This window comes from Apus apus, chromosome 3 (genome assembly GCF_020740795.1).
Source record: "Apus apus isolate bApuApu2 chromosome 3, bApuApu2.pri.cur, whole genome shotgun sequence".
Lineage (NCBI taxonomy): Eukaryota > Metazoa > Chordata > Aves > Apodiformes > Apodidae > Apus > Apus apus.
In genome coordinates this window covers 80,522,650-80,549,778 of record NC_067284.1, presented here as the reverse complement: position 1 = coordinate 80,549,778, position 27,129 = coordinate 80,522,650, and the positions used below count along the sequence as shown (strand labels likewise).

The following is a 27,129-nucleotide window of genomic DNA, read 5'->3' as shown; positions in this document are numbered from 1 at the left end:
CCAGTCTCTTTCTGAGCCAACTCCTTTCTCCCACCCCCACTGAGTGGTGGTTTTTTTTTTTTTTTTTTTTTTTGGGGGGGTTGTTTTTGTTTGTGTTTCCTGAAATAGAATGTATAATAGTTCGTGTAGGAAGGGACCTTTAAAGGTTGTCTAGTCCAACCCCTCTCCAGTGAGCTGGGACATCTTTAACTAGATCAGGTTGCTCAGATCCTTGTCCAACCTGACTTTGAATGTTTCCAGGAATGGGGCTTCTGTCAGCTCTCTTGGCAACCTGTTCCAGCATTTCACCACCATCATTGTAAATACTTTCTTCCTTGTATCTAGTCTAAATCTACCCTCTCTTAGTTTAACCATTACTCCATGTTCTATTGCAACAAGCCCTGCTAAAAAGCCTACCCTTATTTTTCTTATAGGACCCTTTCAGATACTGAAAGGTCACTGTAAGGTCTCCCTGGAGCCTCCTCTTCTCCAGGCTGAACAACCCCAACTCTCTCAGCCTGTCCTGATTGGAGAGGTGTTCTATGCCTCATTTTTTGTGACCCTCCTCTGGACCTGCTTCAATAGGTCCATGTCTTTCCTGTGCTAAGAACTCCAGTGCTGGATGCAGTGCTCCAGGTGGGGTCTCACTGGACTGGAGTAGAGCTGGAGAATCACCTCCCTTGACCTGCTTCCCATGTTTCTTTTGATGCAGCCCAGGACACAGTTTGGTTTCTGGGCTGCAAGCGCACATTGCCAGCTCATGTTGAGCTTTTCATCCACTAGTACCCCCAAGTCTTTTTCCTCAGCAATGCTCTCAATCCTTTCATTCTCCAGCCTGTATTGATACTGGGGGTTGTGCCAGGCCATGAGCAGGACCTTGCACTTGGCCTTGTTGAACCTCATAAGGTTCCTGTGAGCCCACTTCTCAAGCTTGTCCAGGTCCCTTTGGATGGCATCCAGTCCCTCACACGTGTTAGCTGCACCACTCAGCTTGGTGTCATCTGCAAACTTGCTGACGATACACTCAATCCCCCTGTCATTGATAGGGATATTAAACAGCACTGGTCCCAGTAGAAGCCTCTGAAGGACACTGCTTGTTACCGATCTGCATCCTGACACTGAGCCACTGACCTCTACTCTCTGGATGTGACCATCCAAACAACTCGTAATCCACCGAACAGTCCACCCATGACATCCGTATCTCTCCAATTTAGGGAGAAGGATGTTGTGGGGGACCATTTCAGAGGCCTTATGGAAGTCCAGGTAGACAACATCGGTAGCCCTTCCCTTGTTCGTTGATGTGGTTACTCCATCACAGAACACCATTAGGTTGGTCAGGCAGGACTTACCATGCTGGCTATCTTGGTTTACCCCCCTGTCCTTCGTGTGCCTTAGCATAGCTTTTAGAAGGATCTCTTCCATGATCTTCCCAGGTACAGAGATGAGGCTGACGGGTCAGTAGTTCCCAGGGTCCATCTTTCTACCCTTTATAAAATGAGTGCACCGTTTCCCTTTTTCCGGTCACCAGGGACTTCACCTGACTGCCATGAATTTGAAAAGTCATGGCAACAGGACTGAAATCCTGTATTTCCTTCCTTATTCCAGCGCTGCTGCCCAGAACCTAGTAAGAGGATTCCTTCCTGGAGTGGCCGACCCATCTGGATGGAAAAGATGGTGCTTTGCAGAGTGAAGGTTCCACACACCTTTGCTGTTCACTCTTACACTCGCCCCACCATATGCCAGTATTGCAAACGTCTCCTCAAGGGACTCTTTCGCCAAGGAATGCAGTGTAAAGGTAAACATTCAATTTTCTGCTACAGCAATAAATTTCAGTAGAGATCTTGTATTTAAAATGGAGTTCAACTTATGTTTTGGTTGTTGGAAGGTTGTATACAGCAAGATGGGGCAGTATAATTTTTGAAAAATTGTGTAGTTTTGAGAGGATTACAGCAGCCCTCATTTTTATTTTAGTAGACTCTGCGTTGTACATTTTTCTGAAAAATAAGATTTAATCACATGTAGATCAGGAACACCTTAATTCTAGAAGGATAATTCTAAATTAATAAAAGTGGGAGATACTGCACTTTGTTCAATGTCTGTCTTTTAGATGGATCACTAAAGGATTTGTAAGGCTTTTTTTATATTATTCTATGACAGAGTACTGGTTATTAGCTTTTGGAAAGAATTTATAGAGGTAGGTGCCTTTCCTGAACTAGCTTAGACTTCATCAGCTGCATGGTTTTCATTTAGCATATGCTAAGACACATGACTTTAGTTCCCTCACTCTTCCATGCAGTTCCTAGGGCATAGCTATGACATTGGGATCTTCTTCCAGCTCTTTATTGCTGGATAGTGCAGATCTGTTGACCTTGTTGCAGGAGAGAAAAGGATAGTGATATGTCATAAACATTAATATGGAAAGAACTTTCCATTTCTCTCATGTGAGTTTGCCAAATGCGAGTACCAAAGCTCAACATTTTGGAAGAGGTTGCTTAATACATTTTCAGTTTCCTTTAGTAGAAGGGGACAAGAAGTGTAAGCTTGTATCTGTATTCTGCTTTCTTTTGACTAAAAATACTGCTGTCTCATGTAAATAAGGAAGTAATTTTATCTTTCATCTCGGTTTTTATTAATTTGCAGTCTTTGTAGTCTGTTTGAAATTTGTATCCTGAACTGGTTTTGATTTTATTTTCAGTCAGTGTGTCTCTTGGATACATGTAATACATAAATAATGAATGCTGACAAAGATGCTTTGCAGTTTTAACATGTAGATGCTACTGACCATATACTGTTGTGACTGTATATTCAGCTGAACAAATTGGGCTACCACATCAGTTTCAGGGAAGTGAATGACGCTGGATGGAAATAGCATTTATGTATGGAAAAGAAGCCTGGAGAAATGTTACATGTATGCACAGAACAGAAATAAGTGTATTAATAGGCTTTCACTTATGCAGTATGATCCTATATGTATTTTTAATATATCCCTGGAAACGTTCAAGGCCACGTTGGATGGGGCTCTGAGCAGCCTGATCTAGTGGGAGATGTCCCTCTCATGCAGGGGAGTTGGAACTTGATGATCTTTTAAGGTCCCTTCCAACTCTAACAATTGTATGATTCTATGATCAGCAATTGATATGAAACATTCAAAATATTTTCATGCTGATTTATCCTACAGATTCTTAAGGTTTCCCTCCGACTTCCTTGTGCACATTCCCAAAGCTTGAGGTCTTTCAGCAGTTCCATGTTCCTGAGTACCCATAAGAGCCCTGGATTTCTTGAATTCGTCCAGGCTTCTACTTGGTCTCTGAGGATGGACTTGGGATGCTAAGACTGTGTTTGTGGTAGTAAATTAAACATGCCCAGCAGCATTCCTTGAACACGGAGGTCAAATGGGACAGAATGACTCATGTTCATGAACAAGTTTTCTTAGCATTCCAACCTGGGTGGCTGTGTGCAGACTGCCTCTTGGGAACAGTTTCATGGGATGCTCTGATCTATGAACTAGGCCTGAGAACTTTTTGGGATCGTGCTAGTCCTGTGGGCCAAAAGCATGCTAGGGGAGGTTTCTGTTTACTGGACTGGAGAGTTGCATTGCAGTACCCAAGAAGATTTCTGGGCATAGTTAATTTTATTAGGATTGATTGGCTCTTAGTCGTTCTAGTTCCCTGGTAGGGTTTGGAATGTCTCTGTTTCTTCCAGCCCCCTTCAAACTGGTGAAATAACCATATTTTGTAATATAGACTGAAAATACTGTGATAGAAAGGACAATTTATTGGTTTCCTAGGATGCTTCCTTTTAAGCAGTCGGAAGTTGAACAGGATTGTATTTTGCTTCTTTGGTTTGGCTTCACTGCTACTAAAAATGGGGAGGTAATGTTTTTTTTTTCTTGCCTGGGCTTAAAAGGAATGCACAATGGGCCTCTGTTGGATAGCAGAAAGGGGCTAAATTATCAGTTTGAAAAAAGTTGTGGGAACACTTAGGGAGTTTTGAAATTCATTATGTTTATACAGAGTTGAAAATTACAGTGGTGCTTCTAATAAAGGAAATTCCTGTTAATAAAGCTAATGTTGTATGCTTTGTTCACTAGGCTGCATCTGATACCTTAGATGCAGAACTGGCAGACATCCAGGTTAGATTCCATCTCCACATCAGGCCAGATTTGGACATAACGTTGTTCTGCCTGCCCTGTGTCCGCTGGCAGAAATGGAACTTCAGTGTTCAGCCAAATCTGTAATCTGAATGTTAGGGGAACTGGACTTTGGGATTTACTGCAGAGCATGTTTGCTCTGTGATGTGGGTGTGTGATCCTTGAGGCTTTGACGGCTGCAAGTCTTAGGCAGCAGGTGGGGAAAAATTAGAGAGATGAGACATTTAAATTGCATAGCAGTGGATAAAAGGATGTGGGACGGATGTGAGGATGGGAGAAATTACATCACAATGGAAAAAATAACTACAGAGAAGGTTAGAGAAGCAGAAAACTTTTGTACTGGAAGAGGAAGTGCTGATGTAATAAATAGTGGTGGAGCAAATCAACATGTGACATCAGGACAAGATTGTTAATTTCCTTCTGCAGGTGACCTCATTGGTGCTGTCTTCAGTTTCATGTAAATGTATGAATCTGAAATGAAGCTTGTGATGGAAGTAGTGAATGATAGAATGTTAGTGTCTGAGTAGAAGAAATATTCTTGTATCATGGGCTTATTTACCTTCTATTTTAGATTGCAGATTCAACTGTCACAAACGCTGTGCATCTAAAGTACCTAGAGATTGTCTTGGAGAGGTGACTTTCAATGGAGGTAAGATGAGAAACAAGCTTTCAAATACTGACAGATCTTTGGAGGCTTAACAATATGCATTAGCTTTTGGTTCCCTCATCTTTGAATATTTTACATCTTTTTATTTTATCTTCCCATATTTTTCACCTGAGATCACTGACAATTAAAAAGATTTGCTGTAAAACTGATACTCCGGTGAGTTAAATTTTACTTAATCAGTCTTGGCAAGTACAGTGTGTTTTGCTTGAGATTGCTCAAGGGAAATAAAATTAAGAAGCCTTCTCAATGTACAAAAAATAAACATCTGTTGTGATCACTCTGCTCATTGTTCATCATGAAATGTATATTTTTAAATGTTAATGTCTGAAGTCAAGTATCGTCTTTTGTGACTTTCTCACATCCATGGCTTTCAGTTGCCTGAGTTAGGCCAAGAAGTTTATGAGGTAAAAGAGAGAGGAAAAAACCAAACCAAAAAACCCCACTCTAATTTTTTGAAACATCAATTAAGTAGGATTATTTTCTGAATAAATTGTACAGAATTGAAAGGGGGAGGTGGGGAACAGTATGTGAAAAGAAGTTTTGAGTCTTACTCTTACAAATTTTAGACCAGTGTTAAGCTGATGAAATATGGGATGGATGAGCAGACAGTGAGGTGGATTGAAAGCTGATTAAATCGTTGAACCTAGAGGGTGGTGATCAGTGGCATGAAGTCTAGTTGGAGGCTGGCAACTAGTGGTGCACCCCAGGGGGCAATGCTAGTTCTGTTTGACATCTTCATTAATGATCTGGATGATGAGGCCGAGTGTACCCTTCCTTGGCCAGTTTGTGGATGGAGGAGTGGCTGTTTGACTGTGTTGCCTGTGAGAGGGACATCAGTAGGCTGGAGACATGGGCTCTTGGAGGTTGTCAGACCAGATAATGTCCAGAGGACCCTTCCAATTTCAGTCATTCTGTGTTTTTATGTCTCAAAATCTTGATTCTTGGCACACATACTTTTGAGGGAGATAAAATTGATGACATGCAGAACATCACACCAAACGGTATGACCTGACTCAGGGCCTGGGCAGCAGCCCTGTTAGCCGGTGGGTCCGTTGTCATTGCACAATATATATTGCAGCCATTCATGCCTGTCTTTTCCAGATCCAAGGTTCTTGCCTGGGTCTTGTGGTTGATGACCATGAACACTGGTGTGTGGCGTGTTGCTGCACTCTGCTTTCACCACCCTTGTGATGCTAAGGTGCTAGGGCACACAGTATGGGAGCTGTGATTTCATACATTTCTTCTGTGGATGTAAGGAGTTGTTTATTTTTTGTTCTTTCTGGCACTATTAAATTGAGCTCTCCTCAGACAAGAAAAAAAAAAAGGCACTACAAATGCAGGTATTTTTGTGTCTTAATAGATTCCCACAGTACAAGTTGTACAGCAGTGCCAACAGAGGGTCAGATAGGAATGTGCTCTTGCTTTTCTCCTTTCCTGCAATACCACAGCCCCCCCTTCTCTATCTAACTTCTGCTATTATGGGCTACAAGGGTAGAGAGCAGAGTTGGATTTCTATTGATGGAGAATTTCATTTGCACAGAAGCAATTCTCTGGGTCATCTCTAGCCATCAAAAGGTTACTTTGTACTCACTACTTGTGGAACAGAATTACTTAATGAGATTTCCATTTAGACCTTAAGCTTTTCACTCAATTTGTTTCAATATGATTCTTGTTTTAGTTAAGTCTCTCTGGCCTTGACATTTAGCAAAACCAAATAGATAACATTCATTAGCGTACTCTGCATCTTTAAGCAAAAACTTGAGGATTTTGTATTTTCTGATTGTACTTCTATGTTTACTTACTTAAACATGAACTGAGGAAGAAATGTACCTGGGCTTTTGGGGGATTCTTTTTTTTTTTTTTTTTTTAAATCGTGTGTTTGGAATAATATCTTAATCTCGTGTTGTTTCCAGAACCTGCTAGCCCAGGTCAGGACTTGGACATGCCAATGGAAGTCGATAGCGGTGAAATGAACAGTGATGGTAGTCGAGGTCTAGATGATACTGAAGAGCCCTCTCCTCCAGAGGACAAAATCTTCTTTATGGATCCATCTGACCTTGATGCAGACAAGGATGAGGAAGCTGTCAAAACCATCAGGTAAGTCATAAGGTGGATTTCTTTGCTCTGGATGTACTTGCATCAGTATTGTGAGTAAAAAAAATTCTGATCAGCCCAGTTGTACTGCTCAAAGTGGGGTTTATATTTTTTTTAATTTGTGTTAGTGTTTTTTTTTTTTTTTTACCTTGAACATGCTTTTTAAAGTTATCCTGTCTCAAGGAAGGCTGAAACATAAATAAATAAAAATAGTCTCTTCTGATTGGAAGAAGTGCCGTGCTACGGCTGTTACTAATGAAACAAAACCAGATTACCAAACATGGTGGTAATTATGGCTCAATGAGGCTAAGACAGACTAATGTCTTTGACTTTTGCCTAATTTAGCTCCTGTTATATACGTGCTGATTTAAAAGGAATTATTCACATTATAGTCTATACACATTTTATGCAGAAGTTGGCTTTATTTATCTTGAATGTGATTTTTCCAAAGTCTTCTATCTGATAACTTACATAACTCCTTTAACCTAGTTTATTCTTTTTACTTTCTGTATTATTCTGAGTAGTGTAATCCTGATTTTCTTAAATCATTCTTAATAGCATAAGACCAGTTGTTTTAGATTAAACTAAAAGTAATTTTAGCTCAGGGATTAATAATAAATATGCGAGGAAGAGCATACAGTGATACGTTCCCGAGGTGATTTCAGTGATTTATAGCTCAAGGACTTCCTGTGTTGGAAGTAGCATCTTTTTTTGTTCCCTCTCCAGATAGTATTTTTACCTTTATTTCTAATTGGATTCAGAGCAGTTAAAATTTGGCTTGTACAGCATCCTGTGGCACCCAGTTCTACAGTGTAACTGTGTACTCTGTTAAACCATCCTTACATTTTTGGTTTTGAATCTACCTTGTGATCTTGTGTGTTTACAAACATTTCTGTTAGTGCCACATGTAGCACCTTATCAGTTTTGTCCATCAAAAAATTTTCAGGAAAAGTTGCCTGTTCCTGAAAATTATAGGCTAAATGTGTAGTACCAGTATACTTGCAATACTGTTGTATTTAAACTTGTTAAATATTAACTGTTCTATCTTTTTTTAGTCCTTCAACAAGCAATAATATTCCTCTCATGAGAGTTGTACAATCGATCAAGCACACAAAGAGGAAGAGCAGTACAATGGTGAAGGAAGGATGGATGGTCCACTATACTAGTAGAGACAATCTGGTTAGTTACTTAAGTTTCTTCCTATGTTAAGTTAAATGATTTCTCTAGACTATTGTATTTTGTTTCTCTTATTTAGATACTCTGATTTACAGTATCATTTGAAAGACCTTAGTGATTATGTTCATTGTAAGTTCACCTTGGTTTAGTTTGATTTTCTTCATTTGTCTATTTGGCTGCTACCTAGATGACATCTACAAAAAAAGGCCATTCATATGAAGTAGAGTATTCTGCTCCAAAGCAAGGTATCTTCAGCCAAGCAAGATCTCATAGAGCTTCCTAATGGGAGGAGACTTCCGTATTAGGCATTACAGCATCGGCTATTTCCCTTGACCACTCTGCTCTCAGCAGTGTCAGACTATTTCCTATTCCTGGAACAATTTGGACTTTCTATCAGTTCCAAAGACATTAATTTTAACAGCAGCATCTATGTACTTCTTGCTGACCCTGGATAACAAGATATTTCACCCTTTTATAATGAGAAGTTTCTGTATTGTCTTTTGTATTCTTTTCCTGACCCCATCCTTTCTCAGAATAGGGTGTGGGCAGATTTTCTATACCTGCATAAGTTACCAGCCTGTCCCTTAATACCACCCCCCTTCTCCAAAGTCTTCCCTGATTCATGATTTAATAGAGAGGTTGTATGTCCCAAGGGCAGGTTCAGCCTTATGCTTTCACCCAGTTTCCATTCAGTGCTGGCTGGGAATTCCATGTAGTTAAAATTAATGACCTGGCTTTCTCTAATGCCTACAGGTAGTCTTAACTTCCCCATGATTGAAGTGTTTTAAGCTCTATGTTATGTTTCAAACTTTGTCATCCCAGGCCAGAGTTAAGGGTCTTGGATTTTTGTCACAGAAAAATGAGAATGGGTTTTTAACTATATGAGCATGGTGCAAGCAAAGTGAGTTAGACTCATTAGCTTTCTAAAAGCTGCTTCATTTTGAGAAACGTTCCTCTGCTTACACTTACCAGACAGTTACGTGCTACAGCTTATTCATATTACTTTTTGGTGGAGAAGGTACTTCTTATTGGTGAAGACTTCAAGAAAATGGCTATGTAGTCTGTCTTGATTTTTTTTTTTTTTTTCCCCCAATATATTTTGTCCACTTCAATCTCCTAATCCATCTGTCTTGCCACCACGAGCTTTTGACCCTCTAGAATTCTGTGTCGGTGCAATAATTATAGACTTGACATACTGGGTCAGTCTGTGAACTCTTGCAATGTTGATGTGAAGACACAGGGAGAAAGTGTGATTCCCATAATGTTGCTAAACTCTAAAATAGTTAAAGTTTTGTGAGCACATTCACATGGAGTGAAAACTGTGTAGGGGAATGCTTTTCTTCTATGAGTTAACTGCTGTTGTCACTGCTGTTACTGTAAGGTAAGTGATACTTTTTTCTGGTTTGAGGAAATAATTTGAGTTTCTCTTGAGTTTAAAAAAAAACTTTATTCCAAAACTGTATTTTTTCATGTATCTAGTCTAAGATGCAGCTGTTGATTCACATTAATTTATTATCTCAGCAATTTAAAGAATTTCTTACTTAAATAATCAGATAACAAAGGCCATACCAGTGATTTATTCCTTATGTTATTGTTTGGTGCATTTTGTAGAGAAAAAGACATTACTGGAGATTGGACAGCAAATGCCTCACGCTATTTCAAAATGAATCTGGAACAAAATACTACAAGGTAATGAATGATGAGTAAAAATTGTTGCACTTCATTTACTTGGTGCTTTATAGATCTGAAATCTGCTTGTGATCAGTAGAAGTATTATCCCCATTTCACCATCTGTTAAAGTGCGATCAGGTTAATTGTTTGCCAGAGCTTGTAATTGAGAAGGATCAAGACTAACTCTGAAAAGTTGCTTGCAGCTCCTGTTCTAATCCCCTTGAGTATGTCTCTCCTTACACTTTACATGTACTGTATTCCTGAATTAGCTAACATATTAAGCTTTTTTCACAATTACCAGAGAATTTGTTTGGCTGCCGGTCTAATGAAGGCTAGGATTTTTATGTTCTGTAAGTAGTGAGATTTGAGAAAATTGCATGCTTATGTATTTTATTTTGAGGTTCCCAAAATTAAACTATTCCCAACTGCACAATTGAAAGATTTAGAGGGAATCTTATTGTGCAGCCTGGTGTTACATTAATGACGCTTCGCTTTAAGTCTAGTATATTGTTACTATAGTAGTATGTTCAATGGTGGAATGTTCATAAAACATGTTTGATGAATAAACAGGATTTTTCCCTTTCTTGTCTTACACCTTTAGGTGGGGTTCCAAATCTTGCAGCTTCTTCCTTTATAACATCTCTAAGACCAAGCCTTTTCTCTGTTCACCCAGCTAAACTTGCCCAGATCCTTTTCATCCCTCTCTTGACCAATGCAGTGTCTTCTCAGACCTCTCTGATACTAGTATTGCCCTGTGCATTCAAAACACAGCTGGTAAAATATGTTCCTTGCTTGTTGCTCTGTTAATGTCGCTGCTTCTAGTCCTTTGACTTGCCCCTTTGCACCCCTTTTTTTAACTGCTTAAATCTCACGTTGTCTTTGCTGTTAGAATCATTCCCAGTGGTTGCCTTTACATTTCTTTGCTCTTCATCCTAATCAGCTAATGTTTCTTATCCACCTAATGCGCGCCCGGTGTTTGCCTGTTTGTTCACTACTCTTGCAAGTGATGTGCACCTGTACACCTTCCTATGTATGTGGAATGTCCTCCTCCAGCTAGTGTGAACTTGCAACCATTTCTTCCTTCAGATCTGTTAGTTAGTACTGCTCATACTGTGATCTTAAACTGACCAGGTAGAGGAGTTAGTAGAAATTGTTAGTATCTGTGTGGAAGAGAATCTTTGTCCAATGCGATTCAAATACTTGCGGCAGTGCTTCTTGACTACCTTATGTAACAACATCCTCTTCTTAATGTTGTGGTTTCACTTTTTTTTTTTCTGCATCATGTTCTTCTCTAGCTAAGCTGTATAAACTACAGGGGGAAGATGGTCATGCTATAGTTGTGCATCATTTGTATGTGGTGGGGGTGTATCTAATGCTGAATATATAAATGCAGTTTGTCTGCATGGAAAAATAGAAGTTGTATAGAGAGAACTGTGGTGGGGCTGGAAGTCTCTCTAGGCTTGTGTAGCAGAATTCAGAAAACTGGGTGGGCAATTGTCATGCACAGTTTGACATTAGTTGTGAAGCTTGATGTTTTGATATTTCGATACATTTGCTTTGATTTCTTTGCAAACTTTAAGTTTTTAATATCAGTATATTAAAATATTGTGTGCATTTTCATTTTTTAATCTTTAATGTTTTTCTTCAGGAGATTCCACTTTCAGAAATTCTCCAGGTGACTCAGCCTCGAGATTTTTCAAACGTGGTGCAGGGCAGCAACCCATACTGTTTTGAGATCATCACTGACACGATGGTGTACTTTGTTGGCGAAAACAATGGCAGCAGTCATCACAGTCCTGTTCTTGCTGCCACCGGAGTTGGACTTGACGTAGCTCAGGGCTGGGAGAAAGCCATTCGTCAGGCTTTGATGCCAGTCACTCCTCAAGCTAGCGTTTGCACTGCTGCAGGACAAGGAAAAGATCACAGTAAGCAGGCAGACAAGGCACTGTTATTCATATTCTGGAGCTGCTAATGGTAGAGATTCCTTTCAGAAAAGCACTTGTTTAGGGTCAAGTACTGTCTGTCCTCTGCTGAATTGGGTCTGTAATTTTCCACAAGTGTCTAAAAAGTGACACTCAGGTTTGTGGAGAGTGGGCAGATCCTTTAATCTGTTGTAGCAGGAAGGAGTAGTTGTGAATAATATTTACAATATGAATGCATATTGCAGGGCTTTATGGTAGAAGTGTGTGTGGGTGTGTATATATATTTATATATATAAGAACTTGCACACAGTTGCTGGATATAAAAATGGACCATAGTTTAGATATTATACTTAAGAAAAGTATATGTATATTCAGATTATATACATATAATCTGAAAGAACTAAATTTGGATACTTTTTGACATTTATCCACTATGTATGGTTTTTTTAAATCTGGGAAATGTAAGTAGCTACGGAGGAGAAAAGGAGTTAGCAAGGCAATGTAAAGACTGCTAGTGATGGAGAGAACTTTTGCTGAGATGTGGGTAGTAAAAAAAGTATCCTGTTCTTCCATCTGTGCATGCATCCTCCCTTTCTTTCTCTGGGATAGGATTGTATTTATTATCAAGGCTCTGCTCGGCTGTATGCGTGTTGTTGTTTTTTTTCTTTTTAGACATCATCTTGTTCCTTGCAATGACATTGATTCGCGCTCTGTACTGAGATTTATCCATTCTTTCTTTAGTTTCCTTTCTTCTTCTAGCTACTCCTTTATCTTCTTCTAGTGAAATTTTCTTTTCCATGAGTTTCTGAGATTGGTTTTTCTGTCTCTGCCATTTGGTTATTCTGAATCAGCAACAGTCAAGAGCATGTAAATGCTAGTCTGAGGTAAAGGCCCTTTCTGAAAATGCAACCATTGTTGTTAATGGTAAACTATTACATTGAAGAGTCATACCTGTATGATAGAACCTCATAACTGTATGTTGGTATATGTAGGTGAAGTGCCACTTCTGGTATTAAATTCTTAGTTCCAAATATATTTATATAGCAAAACTCTTATTTTCTAGAACCTAAGGCTTACTGTTGCTGAGAGGTTCTTAAAGGCAGTTACTTTTTCCAAAGGCTATATTTTTGCAGATATAAATAATATTTTTATAGTAAAACTTGACAATGGTAGAGAATAGAGCTGTGCAGGTAGATACAGAGAGGAAGTATTTTGGCATATTTAGGATTGTAGGAGTGTAAGTTGTGGAATGATGTTCCCATATTCTTAGACATGATCGGGTTGATTTTTAAACTCTTAACAAGTCTACAAAATGTATGTTCATCACTATTGAACATTGTGAGCCATGTAATGTATTCCAAGAGCCTTTAAGAACATTAGGCTTTTACTTAAAAAAAACAGAACCCCCAGAGCCTTAAATATATTATTTTAAATTAGACCAAAAGAGGAGGGAGGCATTGCTAGTGTTTAAAATACTTGAAGCAGCAGGAATTGGTAGTGTCAAAATGTCCACAAGACACCACCTTGTCAATTTATACCACGTTCTAGCTAGCAAGTAGCTAGAAATGAGGATGTCCTTCCAGTCTGACCCATGGGAGAGTCCTTTCTGAGCTTATACCTGGTGTAGCGGGTGAGATGTTTCTGAGCTGAAATGAGGAAGAGCAGCAAGCTGTAACTTGGCAATTGAATCCTGGCATTACTGATTTCTTCAGAAGTGACAGTTTTTCAGCCTTTATTCTTATGCATTTGAGACACTAGAAAAACTGATTTATTTGGAAGGAGTAACTCAATCTCTACATACCAGATATTTTGGATTCTGGAGCTGTCTGTGGAGAAGGGCTCAGCCTGTTTTCTTTAAGCAGTTTCAAAAACTGTGTCTTCATCTTCTGGTTACTTTGTTTCAACCTTGCTGCAGTTTGTGTTCCTCTTAGTTAACTCTTTTGTCTGCCTTTCTTTGTTTTCCCTGTGTTCTTTACTGTTACTCCAATGCAGACTTGGCTATGATCAATAATCAGTAGATGCACGCCAGGCTGTAATTCCAGGTCGTGTTTCAGATGCTGTAGTCAGAGAGTCTTTGAGAACTAGTATTTTTGGCTATCTTCAGCCTGTAAATTCCTCCTTTGAGATAAAGCACAGGTAGCAGAAGTCAGATGGGGATGCATTTTGTTCTCTGTTTTTGAAGCAAAAGGATCTTCTTAAGGTGATAAAGGCTCTTTTCAAAATGCTAGTAAATTTGTAGCGTATCTTCTACACAACTTCTAGATACATTTGTTCTAATTTTTTTCTGAAGTTAACAAATGATAGGTATTTATTTGAGATACTTCACCTCTGTCTTGAAAGTAAAAAGAAGAGAGTGTTTTCTTCCTTCCTTGATGTATCTCTTCTTGTCAATGCATCATAATGTTATTTCTGTAATGAAAACTTTGTATCAACATCTGCTACAGTCTGAAGTATCCTGTACCTTTATCTGGTCTTTTACTACTGGCAGATTACACTTCCTAGATGTGCTATTTTATTCCGAAGATTGATATGCTTCTACAGTTTGTCCATGAAGCAAAGTTTGTTTGTATTAGGCATTTTACTGTTTGTTTTAATTATCGAGTCTTCTGTTACTTGCTTTGCTTGATTTGTTTCCTTTCTTATGCATTAATTCTGTATATCTTGATGCCACAGAAAATTAGTAACCACATTCATTTGACTATAAGACATCTACCCAGTTCTCTGTATTTTTCTATATTACTACCAGAAATTTTTAGTAGTTTAATGAACTTTGATACACTCACTTCATTACTCTTGCTTTTGGTTTTCCAGCTCTCTATTCTGTGCACTCTCATAGTGTTGTACTAGTTTTGTAATCAGCAATATAACAAAAATAGACAAATAATCCTAGCAAAACTCCCAGGATTGTTAATCTAATCAATCTGTGAAATGTGAGTTCCAGGGCATGATGTTTTTGCAGAATGTCAATAATAATTGTTTCACTATGACTGTGTTAGAAGTCAATAAAGATTTTTGTGTTTGTTTTTTTTTTTTTTTCCCTTTTTACTAGAAGAAGCCTGCCCTACCTATTTACTTACTCAGTTTTATCTTTATTGCAGAAGAATTATCTCTAAGCATCTCTGTTTCAAATTGCCAGGTCCAGGAGAATGTGGTGAGTCATATGCATTGTATAATAGTAGTATTTATTTACCTGGGTATTAAAAAGCAACACCAGGGTACAGGAAGTAATCTACTGACCTGGCACAGCTCTCAGTTTGTATGAATGTAGCTCCCTGCTTACAGTCAGCTAAGTGGATTCTCTTCAGGAAATTTTGTTGGTTTTCCACTCCATTTGGGGTAGTGATGATGGGAAGCTTTACAGAGCTTGATTAACATCAAATGTAAATACAGCTTAGTCAGTACTAGCTAATCTGCTTATGAACATTTTGATTGCTCCTGATATTTGTGATTTCTTTTTTTCATGCATTAGGATATCAGCTCTGTGTACCAAATATTTGCTGATGAAGTGCTGGGTTCTGGTCAGTTTGGTATTGTATATGGAGGTAAATTACATTAGATTCCATTGTGCATTTATTAAGGTAGAATGTCTGTCTGCTCTATATGATTAGCCTTTTGTATTTGTTTAGCTGTATCTAGAATGTCCATGTGAATTTTTTATTGTTAAAAGGTTTGTTTGGATTGCTTCACAATGTCTCTCTGCAGTTTTCTGTACAGTATTTCTTGCAGGTAATTTTGCATTTAGAGTTCTGCTTTGCCGTCAAAATAAATTTAGACTATGCATTGCATTTTGATCACTGTTGAATACAAAGCAGTCTCTAGTTTGAGTTTGACCTTGGTTAATGGTTTTTTTTAATTGCAATTCTAACATTTGTTTTATTACATGGTATTAGAAGTCATGTATGTAAGGAGACTGTCACTTCTACTTGCTTTTAATGATATCTGAGAAATGTGGCCTAAAGCAATTGAAAAATACTTATTTTAGTTTGTGCTTTGACATTATTCATGCAGACATATTATTGACACATTTTGTGCGAACAGTTTCTCCACAAAATTCTGTCAGCAGGATAAAGTACAGGGAGGAATTCTTTGTCAAGAGGTCTCAGGTTTAGGTTTCAAATATAGTTTTATCCCTTTTAGTTCTTAAAAACTATTGCAACATGTAGCTTGTTAACAATATATAGCTAACATAGCTATACATAGCTACACACAAAGTATGTAGCCACAAAAAGAAGAAATAGTAGAAATGCATAATATGAAGTATCTTCCCCCCCCCCTTTTTTTTTTTGTACCATATGTTGTATCTCAGGTGTTGAGAAAACCACAGACCGTAAATCTGGAAAGAAAGAAAAAGTGATAACTAATTATTTAAAAGTGGTAACACTTCTGCTTCTGTCACGTTGTCATCCTAGTCAGGAAGTATTGTGGCTATGATTTTTCTGTGTGCCAACTGTGTAGTTAAATACTTTTCTCTATTACTTCTGAACTGCTTGATAGAAATGCAGTTGGGTGATCTAGTTTTACATCACTTTTGAGATGGGTCTCCTTTTTTCCTTCTATATTTCTTAAAGCATGGTGTGAATTGAAGTATGCTCCCTCTATTAGCAACAGAACATGCACAAATGCAGACAGTAGTTCAACATTTTGATTTTTGTTTCTATATATACTTTCCTAAATTGCCTTTTAGGTAAAATCCAGATTGGTATTTTTTGATTCTATGCTTATAAAATGCTTTTATTATATATAATTATATATTATATATATACTATATAACATTATATTATATATTATATATCTGTGCACTTAACAATGCCTTAAAATATATAGGCTATGCATACTCCATTTCTTAAGATAAAATCACAAGTCAAAAGAGCAAGAAAAGAGAACATAAAATAATTTTTTGCTGACTCTACACACTGCTTAATTGTAGCTGGTCTCTGGGGAGACCTAGATCAGGTAACTTTTAATATTGGCTTCTCCCCACCTATGTAGGCTTATTGAACTAATGGTAACAAACCCTTTTATTTAAAGAAATAAAGGTAATTTTAAAATTGATTTTTGTTGTATTTATCCCCCTCCCCTGCTTTTCCTATTGTGATTAGCTTTGAAGTGTCTGAAAAATGGAGATGGGGAAAAAAAAGATTTCTCGACAGTTTGATGTAAAACTTGCCCTAGTTGATTGTGTTTTACTTAGGAAAAGGAATTTTCCAGCTACTTTTCTGTTAGTATTTCTTCATGTTCAGTTTTTAGCTGTAGTCTACCTTTTGTAGTTTTAAGTGTTTTGTCAATTTGTTGGTTTTGCTTTTATCTTCTGAGTTTTGCATCTAGTATTTCTGATACTTTTCAATAGAATTTAATGTCTAGTGGAGCTAGAGTCACTTTCCTTGAATCTAGGATTTTATTTAAATTATAGCTGCATGATGTGGTTTCTAAAATGTTGCCTAAAAATTGCTGATTTCTTGCAGACAAATGACAAAACTCCCTGGATTTCTCTTTCTGGAGACTTCTGCCTTTATACTGTTGCCTGTGACAGTCCCATTAGGCAGTGCATGCTTTCCTCAGGACAAATGTCATCTTTTAAAAACTTCTTCCTCTCCAGTTGTTGGTCCTAGCTGGTAACCTCATAAACCCTTTTGGCCTTTGAGTCCTATCTCCGTTAACTGCCTTACTTTGTCCAGTGGAGATAAAACTGGTTTTGACCCTTTATTCATGATGACCTGTAAGGCAGGTGCATTTGCTGTTTGGTGCAGCAGCTTTTGGAGCAATTCTGGTGCCCTGCCAGAGCCCTGGCTACCAGTGCTGACTGCTGAGCAGCAGGTGAAGCCTGGCTGGTTAGTAAGGTGTAGCTGGGCTCCCTGTAGCACTGAGCAGATAATGCTTTGTTTTGTGTTGTTTTTTTTTTCCTTTGGTGCACACTTAGTGTTCTGTATTCGTTTAGTATTAAATGTCTTAGATTATCAAGGCCTTGCAGTATGTGACCTCACTAACCCTCTCTGATGAGAATGTTACAAGTCAGGTTGGCAGTTGTGGAGAAGCTGGGTAAGCACTTATATGTACTTAATTAGCCCTTGAAACATCCTATCTGTATATTGCAGAATGCTTCTCATGTAGCTTATGTAGGTTGCAGCAAGGAATAGCATTTTGTGCTAGCAGCATGTTTTACTACTTCAAACAAGGTTGTAGAGCTTTTAGATCACAGCAGGCTGCTTCCTGGATGTTAGTGTGTCGTTCATGGCACATAATTACCCCAACATTCCTGCAGGGCATTAGACATAGTTTCGTGTGCGTGGAGCCCATAAAAGTGTGAAGCTTCTGGAGAGGACTTGGAGATCTCTGTATTTGTCCTGAATAGTTTTGTTATGTTTTTGCAGGAGAGGCAATATTCTGTGGGAGTAGGTATTACTTGCCAATGTGCAAGTCCCTTGCACAAGCGAAAACTTCATCTGATACATCTAATGTCAATATGCATACCTGACAGCAGAGTAGTAACCAGTTTAAATTTTTCTATAACTGTCCTGTTGAGATTGATCACTTCTTCTTACTTATATACCAGTTGGACTTTGAAATATAAATATAGCAATATTGTACATTTATACAAAATATACTTGTTCCTCCCAAAAGGAATTTCTGCTGTAATGTTTTATAGCTATGAATTATCTCTTCCTCTTGATGGCTGATACTTATTTTCTGTTTAGGAAAGCATAGGAAGACTGGAAGAGATGTAGCTATCAAAGTCATTGACAAGATGAGGTTTCCAACAAAACAGGAAAGTCAGCTTCGTAATGAAGTAGCCATTCTCCAGGTACAACAGTTTTTTTAAAACACATTGGAGTTTGTCTTAAGCTATTAACAAGATTTGTATTGTAAGTGCTCTGAATTGATGTCTAAATGTGATTTCTGAATCTTCTTGTAAGAAGAGATCTTAGAAGAGTAGGAATTCCTGAGTATTTGGTAGAATTGATAACTTGAGGGTGGTATCTACCCCCTATAGGGCATCCACTGAAGGCATGTACTTCGGCTCCATGTTGTCTCCTGCAGGTAGCAGGAAACTCTGTATTACTTTTGGCTGTCTTCCACTACTGACTTTTTAATCTGAGTGTTATTTTTGCATGTTCTGTACTCAAGTTACTGAGTGTATAGACTGTAAAATTAATCACTATGGATATTTTGTATTAAATTGGTTTTAGGAGTGATAATCCGCATGTTTCATGGGTTGGGTTTATGTTTAAAGCTAGTTTCTTGCCTTAGGCATTCTGTATTTTCATTTTGAACTCTCCACTTCTTTTTTTTATTTGAGATGCAGCAGTTTTGTGTAATTCAGGATATTTCATACTGTTTTATTTTAATGATGTACCTCTACTGCTTTATTTTAGAATTTGCACCACCCTGGGATTGTGAACCTGGAATGTATGTTTGAAACCCCAGAACGTGTCTTTGTTGTGATGGAAAAGCTGCATGGGGACATGCTAGAAATGATTCTTTCCAGTGAGAAAAGTCGACTTCCGGAACGAATAACTAAGTTCATGGTCACTCAGGTGTGCATTCAGCCTCTCCTCTTTGAGAGGAAAGGCTAGATTTGTCTTTTTGTGGTTACGTGAGAATGGAACTTGGAGAAGGGGTTTTCTGTGTTGTTATTTAAAAGACACTGCACAGACGGTTGCACATCTAATGAAAGTTTAATAAACATTGGAAGAAGTTTGAATGTTAATTATGTTCATATTTTTTTCCTGCTTTCCCAAGACGTAACATTATGGACAGACAAAGATGCATGTCAAAACAGTAAGCATTTGAAAAGACATAGAGGAAGGAGTGGAAAATGAGAAACAAACAAACACAAAACCAAACCAAACAAAAAACCCCCAAACAAAAAAAACAACCAAACAAAAAAACATAAATGGGTTTGATTTTCTAAGTCTTGATAGGCTGGAAAAAATAGTGTATGGGTTAATTCTTGAGGATGATGTTTATACAAATTACTGTATTGCTTAGGGTGTGTGGCTTTTCATACTCTTGATTCACTTGAATAGTTCTGAAAATGTTCTTTCTTTTTTGTAGATACTTGTTGCTTTGAGGAATTTACACTTCAAGAATATTGTGCACTGTGATTTAAAACCGGAAAATGTACTGCTAGCATCAGCAGAGCCATTCCCTCAAGTGAGTGAAGATTAAAAAAAATACTTCTTTCACCACTTTTCATTGTTTTTTTTCAAAAAAAATACAGGCACTGCAGTTTAAGAGGTGACCACTTGTGGGATTGTTCAACTGACTTACTCTGGAATTACTTGAACTACATGCATTATAGTTATCTTTTCTTTTTTTCCCCTTCCAACTCTTAGCCTAGCTTTGTGCTCAGTGGCCTGTTTCAGGTTTTTTTCCCTCAGACATGGATCACATCTCACAACAATGTTCAGCACCAGCATTCTTTCTTCTAAGGACACTGAGAACTACGGTTGCTGCCAACACTTAGCAAAAGGCTGTGTAGACTGCATCTGTATTTATGCTTGTGAAGAGTGCATGGAAATGGGTATTCTGCATTAGCTAAGATAGTTTAGTGGAAAAGGCCCAGGATTAGAAGCTTCAAGACCAGCCCTCCTTTCTGCTCCAGCATTGCTTGACTCTGGGAAACAATTACTTCCCTGTTGTGCATCTACTTCACCTCTTTGCTCCTCTCTGTCTTACTTAAAAGCTGTTGTGAAAAGGGACTGACTCATTTGTCACTGCTCTTGGTCAGGGATTGTCATCATCAATATGCGTGTTATTACATTGTAATATAAACTAAATAGCTGATTTCTGTAAGAGAAATGCTGTTGAGTGGTACTAGTATGATGTATCGTCAACACTTGGCTCAGTCAGCTACTACCTTAGATACCTTGGATAGGATGGATTTTGTGGAGGATATACAGATATAAAAAGTTGATAGGCAGCATCAGGGAATTGTTTCCAGTCCTGCAACATGAATGCAAAGTGGAGTGGACGTTTGGAGAGTTACTTGGATGCCTTTAGTGCACTGCTTGCTCTTATACCCTGAGGGAGGGCTTGTTAGCTTGCAGTTAGTGTTGGACTTGATTAGGATCCTTTTTTTGCTGGACAAATGTCTGCTGTGTTTGAGTTGAAGAACCATCCCAGAACCATGAAGATGAGCATCAGTGCAGGCACCAGCTGTTGATGCTTTTTACCTGGATTATTATTGGATTCTTCTGCCCAGCTAAAACTTATCATTTGTTTTGATCATCTCACACTGTCCCACACAACATTTGTAATCAAGTGTTTTATCCTTATTTCCACAGTTGTGGCTATGCACTAGACAGGCTACCTCAGGACCTGAGTCTGTGCAAGGCCAGTTCAGGTCTCAGTGTAAAGCATGGTCCATCTGCAGCCTGCAGTACCAGCAACCTAAAACCTTAACCAACTGGCTTATGTAATGTTTTGTCTGTTTCATGCATACAATGTTTAAATGATGGCAGAAGGGCATCAAGTACCATTCTGGTCTTGGTCAGCAGCATGTTTTGAAGGCCAAGCAGACATTTCTCAGTTTAAAATATATTTCTTTTGCAGGTGAAGCTCTGTGATTTTGGCTTTGCACGTATCATTGGTGAAAAATCTTTCAGGCGCTCTGTAGTGGGTACACCTGCTTATCTTGCCCCTGAGGTTCTCAGGAGTAAAGGTTACAACCGCTCTCTAGACATGTGGTCAGTAGGAGTTATTGTCTATGTGAGCCTTAGTGGTACATTCCCATTTAATGAAGATGAGGATATAAATGATCAGATTCAAAATGCAGCATTTATGTACCCACCAAATCCTTGGAAGGAGATTTCTAGTGAAGGTAATGAAATTAAGTTTCTCTATTAGAATGTCTTTTATATGTAGGTAATATGTTTCAAGTGTTTAAATCTCAGGGTTCAGTCAGATAGAAGCGTGAGAGTTATTGATAGTTTGAGTTGAGTGGGCTGTGCCAAAATAGATCAATATGAGCTGGCATGTATTTGTGAAAGATAAATCGTTAAATGTAATGTTTTAGATAATTTGGAGGAGCCAAGAAACTTAGCAAGAAAAATTACTTGCATGCATGATAAGTAACCTGGAACTTCCCAAAATTCCCCATGAAAAGTTAAATCATTTATGAGTATTTGCTGAATGCTGTTCTCAAAACCTACTTTACCTAAACTATGATTACAGAAATGGTTTGAAGTTGAACCTGGAATTTTAGTTTTGTACATTAGCAGGTGAAACAAAACTTTGATCTAATTGTCAGGTCTGAACAATCAGAAGTTTATTAAGTTGGTCTCCAATGCTAGCTTTGTTATTAGTGATTTGTATGTGATTAAAACACAGGTAGATGTGGAAGAAAATATACGAAATTATACAGTAGTGGAAGTACCTGCATAATTTTGGAACATGGGATTATGTTTAAGTTATCTAGACATTTCTGGAAATCACTAAAATCAGTAGGGAAAACGATTAACAAGTAATACTGTAAAGCTTTTAGTGTTTCCCTGAAAGGGAAAGGAAGCTTAACCTGTACCTTTTTTGTTGCCTCATTTAACATAAGCAAAGCTAATGATAATTTCAAGAGCTTTTTTATCTGTAAAAGAGTTCAGTAGGATACACACACAAAAAATATACTTTCAGTGCAACATGTGAATGATGATAAAGGTGATTAGTATTTAAGCAATGTAATTTTTGTTCTGTTCTTTTTTGTCAGCCATTGATTTAATAAACAATTTGCTTCAAGTGAAGATGAGAAAACGTTTCAGTGTTGACAAATCCCTTAGTCATCCGTGGTTACAGGTAAATTCATGGCTTTTTCAATGTGTTCATAATGGGTGAATATTTTTTTTTTTTAATTAAATTCTTCAGAGGCTTATTAAAACTGCTGTCAGAGTTTGTTAGGAAGCATTCATGGAGGCTTGAGTGTTTCTGTTTATAGCTTTATATTTTATGTGCTCCAGGATTCTGCCCATCTGTTAATGGCTTCTTTCCTCAAGGAAGATTTTGTCTTACAGTCTCTCCTACCAGTTCCTTTCTGTCTGACAGCAGCTTAGTTTTACTCTTCTGGCACCTTTCCTGAGAGCATGATGGGTGGATGGAGCCCCACTGAAATCAGTATAGAGAGCAACATTGTTCAGTGCTGAAGTGGACTCAGAAGCTGGTGTGTGCCACAGCTTGTAGTCATTTTAGAAGAGTATGGTTTGGAATGGAATTTATCCACTTGTTTGACATGGGTTCCTTTCACAATACCGTGTACACATATCCATGCACACAAATAGCCTAAAAAACATGAAGGAGAAAATCCAATTAATTTTGAATCCAAACAATATTTGAATTAGTGTCATTTCATGGATGTGTTTTAAACACATTGTTTTTATAATAAAGCTAACAGCTGTCTTGTTCAAAAATTTTTTCATGATTTACAGTATTACAGCCTGTAATACTGACCTGTTTAATTTTGAGCTGCTCTTCGTGGACACTCTTTTGGGATATTTTGGGGTGTGTATGTGTTCATTGTTGTTCGTTGTGTTGGTTTATTTTAACAGATCTTGTTGATTGTTTCTTGTGGCTATTTATACTAAAAGTAGAGACAAACTGAAGAATTTATCTGTGGGAGTGTAGTGCTGCTGTTTCTTAAACTGCTTTCTTAATTTTTTTTTTTTTTACTCCTTAGGATTATCAGACTTGGCTTGACCTCAGAGAATTTGAAACACGCATTGGAGAGCGTTACATTACCCATGAGAGTGATGATGCACGCTGGAAGGAACATGCTTATGAACACAATCTTGAGTATCCCCAGCATTTTATTATGGCTCCTAATCCAGATGACATGGAAGAAGACCCTTGATTTATTCATTTATCCTAAATTTCAGCAAAGAAGGACACTTCAGACAGAAACTGAAGATAAGTTTTGGAACAACTGTTGCTCTTTCGAATGCTGTACACGTAATTTACTGTACAAAGCCCTAGAGGATCCTGCATTGACATGGGAACAGACGATTGCCTGACAAGGTCTTCTCCATTTCGGACTGAAATTATGAGTAGTTACTGGACAAGCCCTGCTGGGTTACATTTCACCAAGTTGTGTGGCTACAAAGCCATTACTGAGGTGTAATGTGTACAGATTGAATGGTTTGTGTTTTTCAAAGTTGGGTTTTTTTTGTTTGGTTATTTTCATAGTCTACACAATAAGAATTTTGTAATGGTTTTCTAATCCCTACCTACTAGGCCATAGAGGACTGTTTTCTGTTACTTAGATACATCTCCCTTATCCTAAACCGTGCATGGTGAAGAGACTGTAAAAAGGAATCGGTGCAGAATACCTTGGCTAATAGCAAAACATGGTGGTTTAGGTCCAACACAGCTTCATAGATGAAGGAATAATTTGCTGCTGTTAAGACAGTTAAATATGTGTGTCTTTGCCCTAACTGAACTTCTTTCAGATACTCCAAAAAAGAAAACCCCATAACTTCCTACATTCCTCTTGACATGCTGGCTGACAATCTGAAGAGATGACAATCAAAGCTGTGCTAGTCCTTTACTTTGTCTGTTAAACCAGAGCAATAAGCCACACCAGTGTGTTTCTGTGCAGGGCTGGCACGTGTCATGGATACACACCAAAGGCATTTTGCCTTAAAACCACACAAGCAAAGCACAGAGCGCACAAGACTTGATGTAGCATATCCTTTCACTCTGGAAAAACAGCTTCTAGCAGAAAAATGTGGAAGAATAGGGAAAAATATATGCAGCTTTCTTCCGTTGTTTTAAGTAATTAGATTTTTAAATTTTTCTAATATTTTTCTATTTTTTTATGGTTCCATAGACTTACATGAAGAGTAATTTGTAGTCTGCTAGGTTGTATCTTTACTCCTAGGTTTTGAGCAGAGTTATGGTGGATACCAAATCACCTGTTGCTTCTGCCAGGGCAGCTGGATTATAGGGGAAAGGGCTTTGCCTCCTGACCTTAACCTGCAGCCCCTCCCATCTTCTTTACTGTGCTTGGTCGTGGTCTTTGAGCTGAATGAAGAGTCCAAAACCAAGCCCTAAGTATTTTTTTTTAATGCATGTGTCTCGGTTGGTGGATTCTCAACAACTTACTGGACTTGTGGCACAAAAGAGAGGGAGCAGCTGTGTTCTTTCGAAATTGTTTTGTCAGAGGACAGTGTAACAGTTCATGGTATTTCAAAAATGTTTGAGGCCATGAATGCTAAATGCAAATGGAAGAGGGTTTTTTTGTCCTGTTTTAAAAGATGGAAAAGGTGAAATCTTTCCTTCTGTGTGGAATAACAGCAGTGTTGCTGGAAGGTGCTGAATGGCTCTACATAGCCCTGATGTGCCAGGCTGTTTAACTGGAGCTTGGATTGAAATACTTTTTAAACATACTGTTACAGTATGGAACTGCAAAGTCATTGATAGGTTTTGGGGCAGCTCCTCTTTCTCCTATAAAGTTTTTTTTTTTTTGTCTGTATGTGTGTGTGTAGATAAATATTTTTTTCTACTGTTGTTATTCAGGTAAGGAAGCAGGTGAGCAGACTTTTTCTAAGTTGTTAGATATGCATACAGTTTTACAGGTTATTTCAGTGCTGGCAGCTGCTTGCAATGACAGAGACCTGGCAGTGAAGTCAGTAGCAGTTGCAGAAGTATGTACCCAAAGGTAGGTTTGAGTCCTTAACCCAGCTTTTCTTTCTCTGTTGCCCTTAATCTAACTGCCACTACATTTTGTAGGTGTCTAAGGCTTACCTCTGGCTTCCTTGTTAGTATATACCAAACTTTGTACAAAAAGTTGGTGCAATCTGTATGGCAGTTTCCCACAGCCAGCAGCGGGCAGAGCATTTCAGCCCTTCCAACCACCATGTCTTTTCTCTCCTAGGACATCTTTTTCTCAGGTTGTGCAAAGGGACTGGCCTGATGGCAGACCCTGCCCCTTGTGTGCTCAGGGGGTCATCCTCCCCCTTCTATGCTGTCAAGGCAGCATAAAGGAGTTCAGAAGGGGTAGAATTTGTCCCTTACCCTTGCCATCCTGTCAAGGCAGGTTTCAGGACTGATTCTTCAGCGAGGCACTATTTTTAATCTTTGGAAGCAGAATCATCACCTGTGAAGCTGGTAGTCATACTTGCCCCGGCTTGGCAAAGGAAGCAGTGCTTTTTTCAATTTCCACTGCTCAAGTGACTAAACTTCAGTGAAGCCATTGCTACCTTTCATCCTAACTGTAATAATGTAGATATGGTCTGGTTTTAATCTTCGGATTTTATACTTGAGCTGTGACTTCAGGTTTTTCTGTACTTTTTCTTTGCGTTGTTTTAAGGCCAGCTCAGTCACTTGAAAAAAAGCACAACAGGAATAAAGGAAGGGGGGGGACACAACAGTGAAGTAGAAGGCGTGGCTGATGTCTCTCCCTGTGAAGTTTGCTCTGCTCTAAAATATTATATTACCTATTTATTCTTCAAGTTTTATTAAAAAAAAAGAAAAAAGCTGTTGGCCTTCAGAGGAGATTGCCTGTCCACGTTTGCAGACTTATGGGGCCAGACAATAGAAGCCACAGGCAGCTAATAGTCCAGGAACCAAAAAATCAGACATGCATTAGAAGTAAACTTTCTTCAGAGTAGCAAAAATAGCTGAGTTTTTTATTCCCTTTTTTTCTACCTTTACTGCAAACTTCAACAGCAGTAGATTACAGTGTTTCATAGCCATACCACTAGATGAATTAAGTTGCATTCATTCAAGAAATAGTGCTATGATTCTTGAAAAAAAGCTCATGTAAAATTAATAGCCTCAAAAGGACACTGTCAAGTACTTTTATATTTTTATACATCCCCCTTGTTTGTAAATATCCTCTGATAAGCTTGAAAATAAAATTTATTTCCCTATCAGACTTGTTTATTTTATCTACATGAATTCTCTCTCCTGTCAAATATTCTTAGAAGCAAATGCTTCTTTATGCTTCCTTGTTTGTGGATTTGTCATTAGATATGCCCTGCTGGGGAAAATCTGCTAGAAGGTGCTTTGGAAATAAGTCTTTTTGCAGAATTCCTTACATCATGCTCTTTATTAAAAATACCTTCCAAAAGTAGGTCAGTCTGCAAGGTCTAGTGTGCTGCACTAGATTTAGTCTGAAATAGCTCTATAAAGGAAAATAGGCCTTTTTGAGAAATTGAGGTTCGTTAAGTATTAGAAAATAAGAAGCTGTATGTATGGTTAATAGGATGCAAGTGTTGTAATGTTAGACTTGGAAGCTGCTTTTTATCGTCCTTTGTAAAGTCCTTACCATGGCTGGTTTAAAAGCCAGTCCAGCTGAATCAGTAAAAAAGTAAATCTTATGTCATAATCTTTAGACATGATAAGAAATAAGGGATTAACTTAGAATAGACATTTGTTAAAGGCTAAGGCTAGACATAGGTTAATAGAATAACCAGGGTTCTTTTTAGGACTTCAAAGGTGAATGATGAAGAAGATAAGTGATTGCAGTGACCAGAGCATGCTCTGAT

At 38.2% G+C, this 27,129-nt stretch overlaps 1 protein-coding gene across 3 annotated transcripts in view; it reads left to right on the top strand.

Annotated features, from left to right (window-relative positions):
- Window positions 1–26,514, top strand: part of PRKD3 (protein kinase D3) — a 44,930-nt gene extending 18,416 nt beyond the window's left edge. For all 3 annotated transcript variants that reach the window (XM_051614454.1, XM_051614453.1, XM_051614455.1), the window contains exons 6-19: window positions 1,585–1,774; window positions 4,701–4,778; window positions 6,710–6,893; window positions 7,946–8,069; window positions 9,678–9,755; window positions 11,386–11,662; window positions 14,758–14,810; window positions 15,129–15,201; window positions 18,352–18,458; window positions 19,030–19,191; window positions 19,712–19,810; window positions 21,212–21,479; window positions 22,359–22,444; window positions 23,319–26,514. In XM_051614454.1, coding sequence (XP_051470414.1) covers window positions 1,585–1,774; window positions 4,701–4,778; window positions 6,710–6,893; window positions 7,946–8,069; window positions 9,678–9,755; window positions 11,386–11,662; window positions 14,758–14,810; window positions 15,129–15,201; window positions 18,352–18,458; window positions 19,030–19,191; window positions 19,712–19,810; window positions 21,212–21,479; window positions 22,359–22,444; window positions 23,319–23,492 — 1,953 coding nt within the window. In that variant the 3' untranslated portion in view covers window positions 23,493–26,514. The remainder of the gene's footprint in view (window positions 1–1,584; window positions 1,775–4,700; window positions 4,779–6,709; window positions 6,894–7,945; window positions 8,070–9,677; window positions 9,756–11,385; window positions 11,663–14,757; window positions 14,811–15,128; window positions 15,202–18,351; window positions 18,459–19,029; window positions 19,192–19,711; window positions 19,811–21,211; window positions 21,480–22,358; window positions 22,445–23,318) is intronic.
- The last annotated feature ends 615 nt before the right edge of the window (window positions 26,515–27,129 follow it).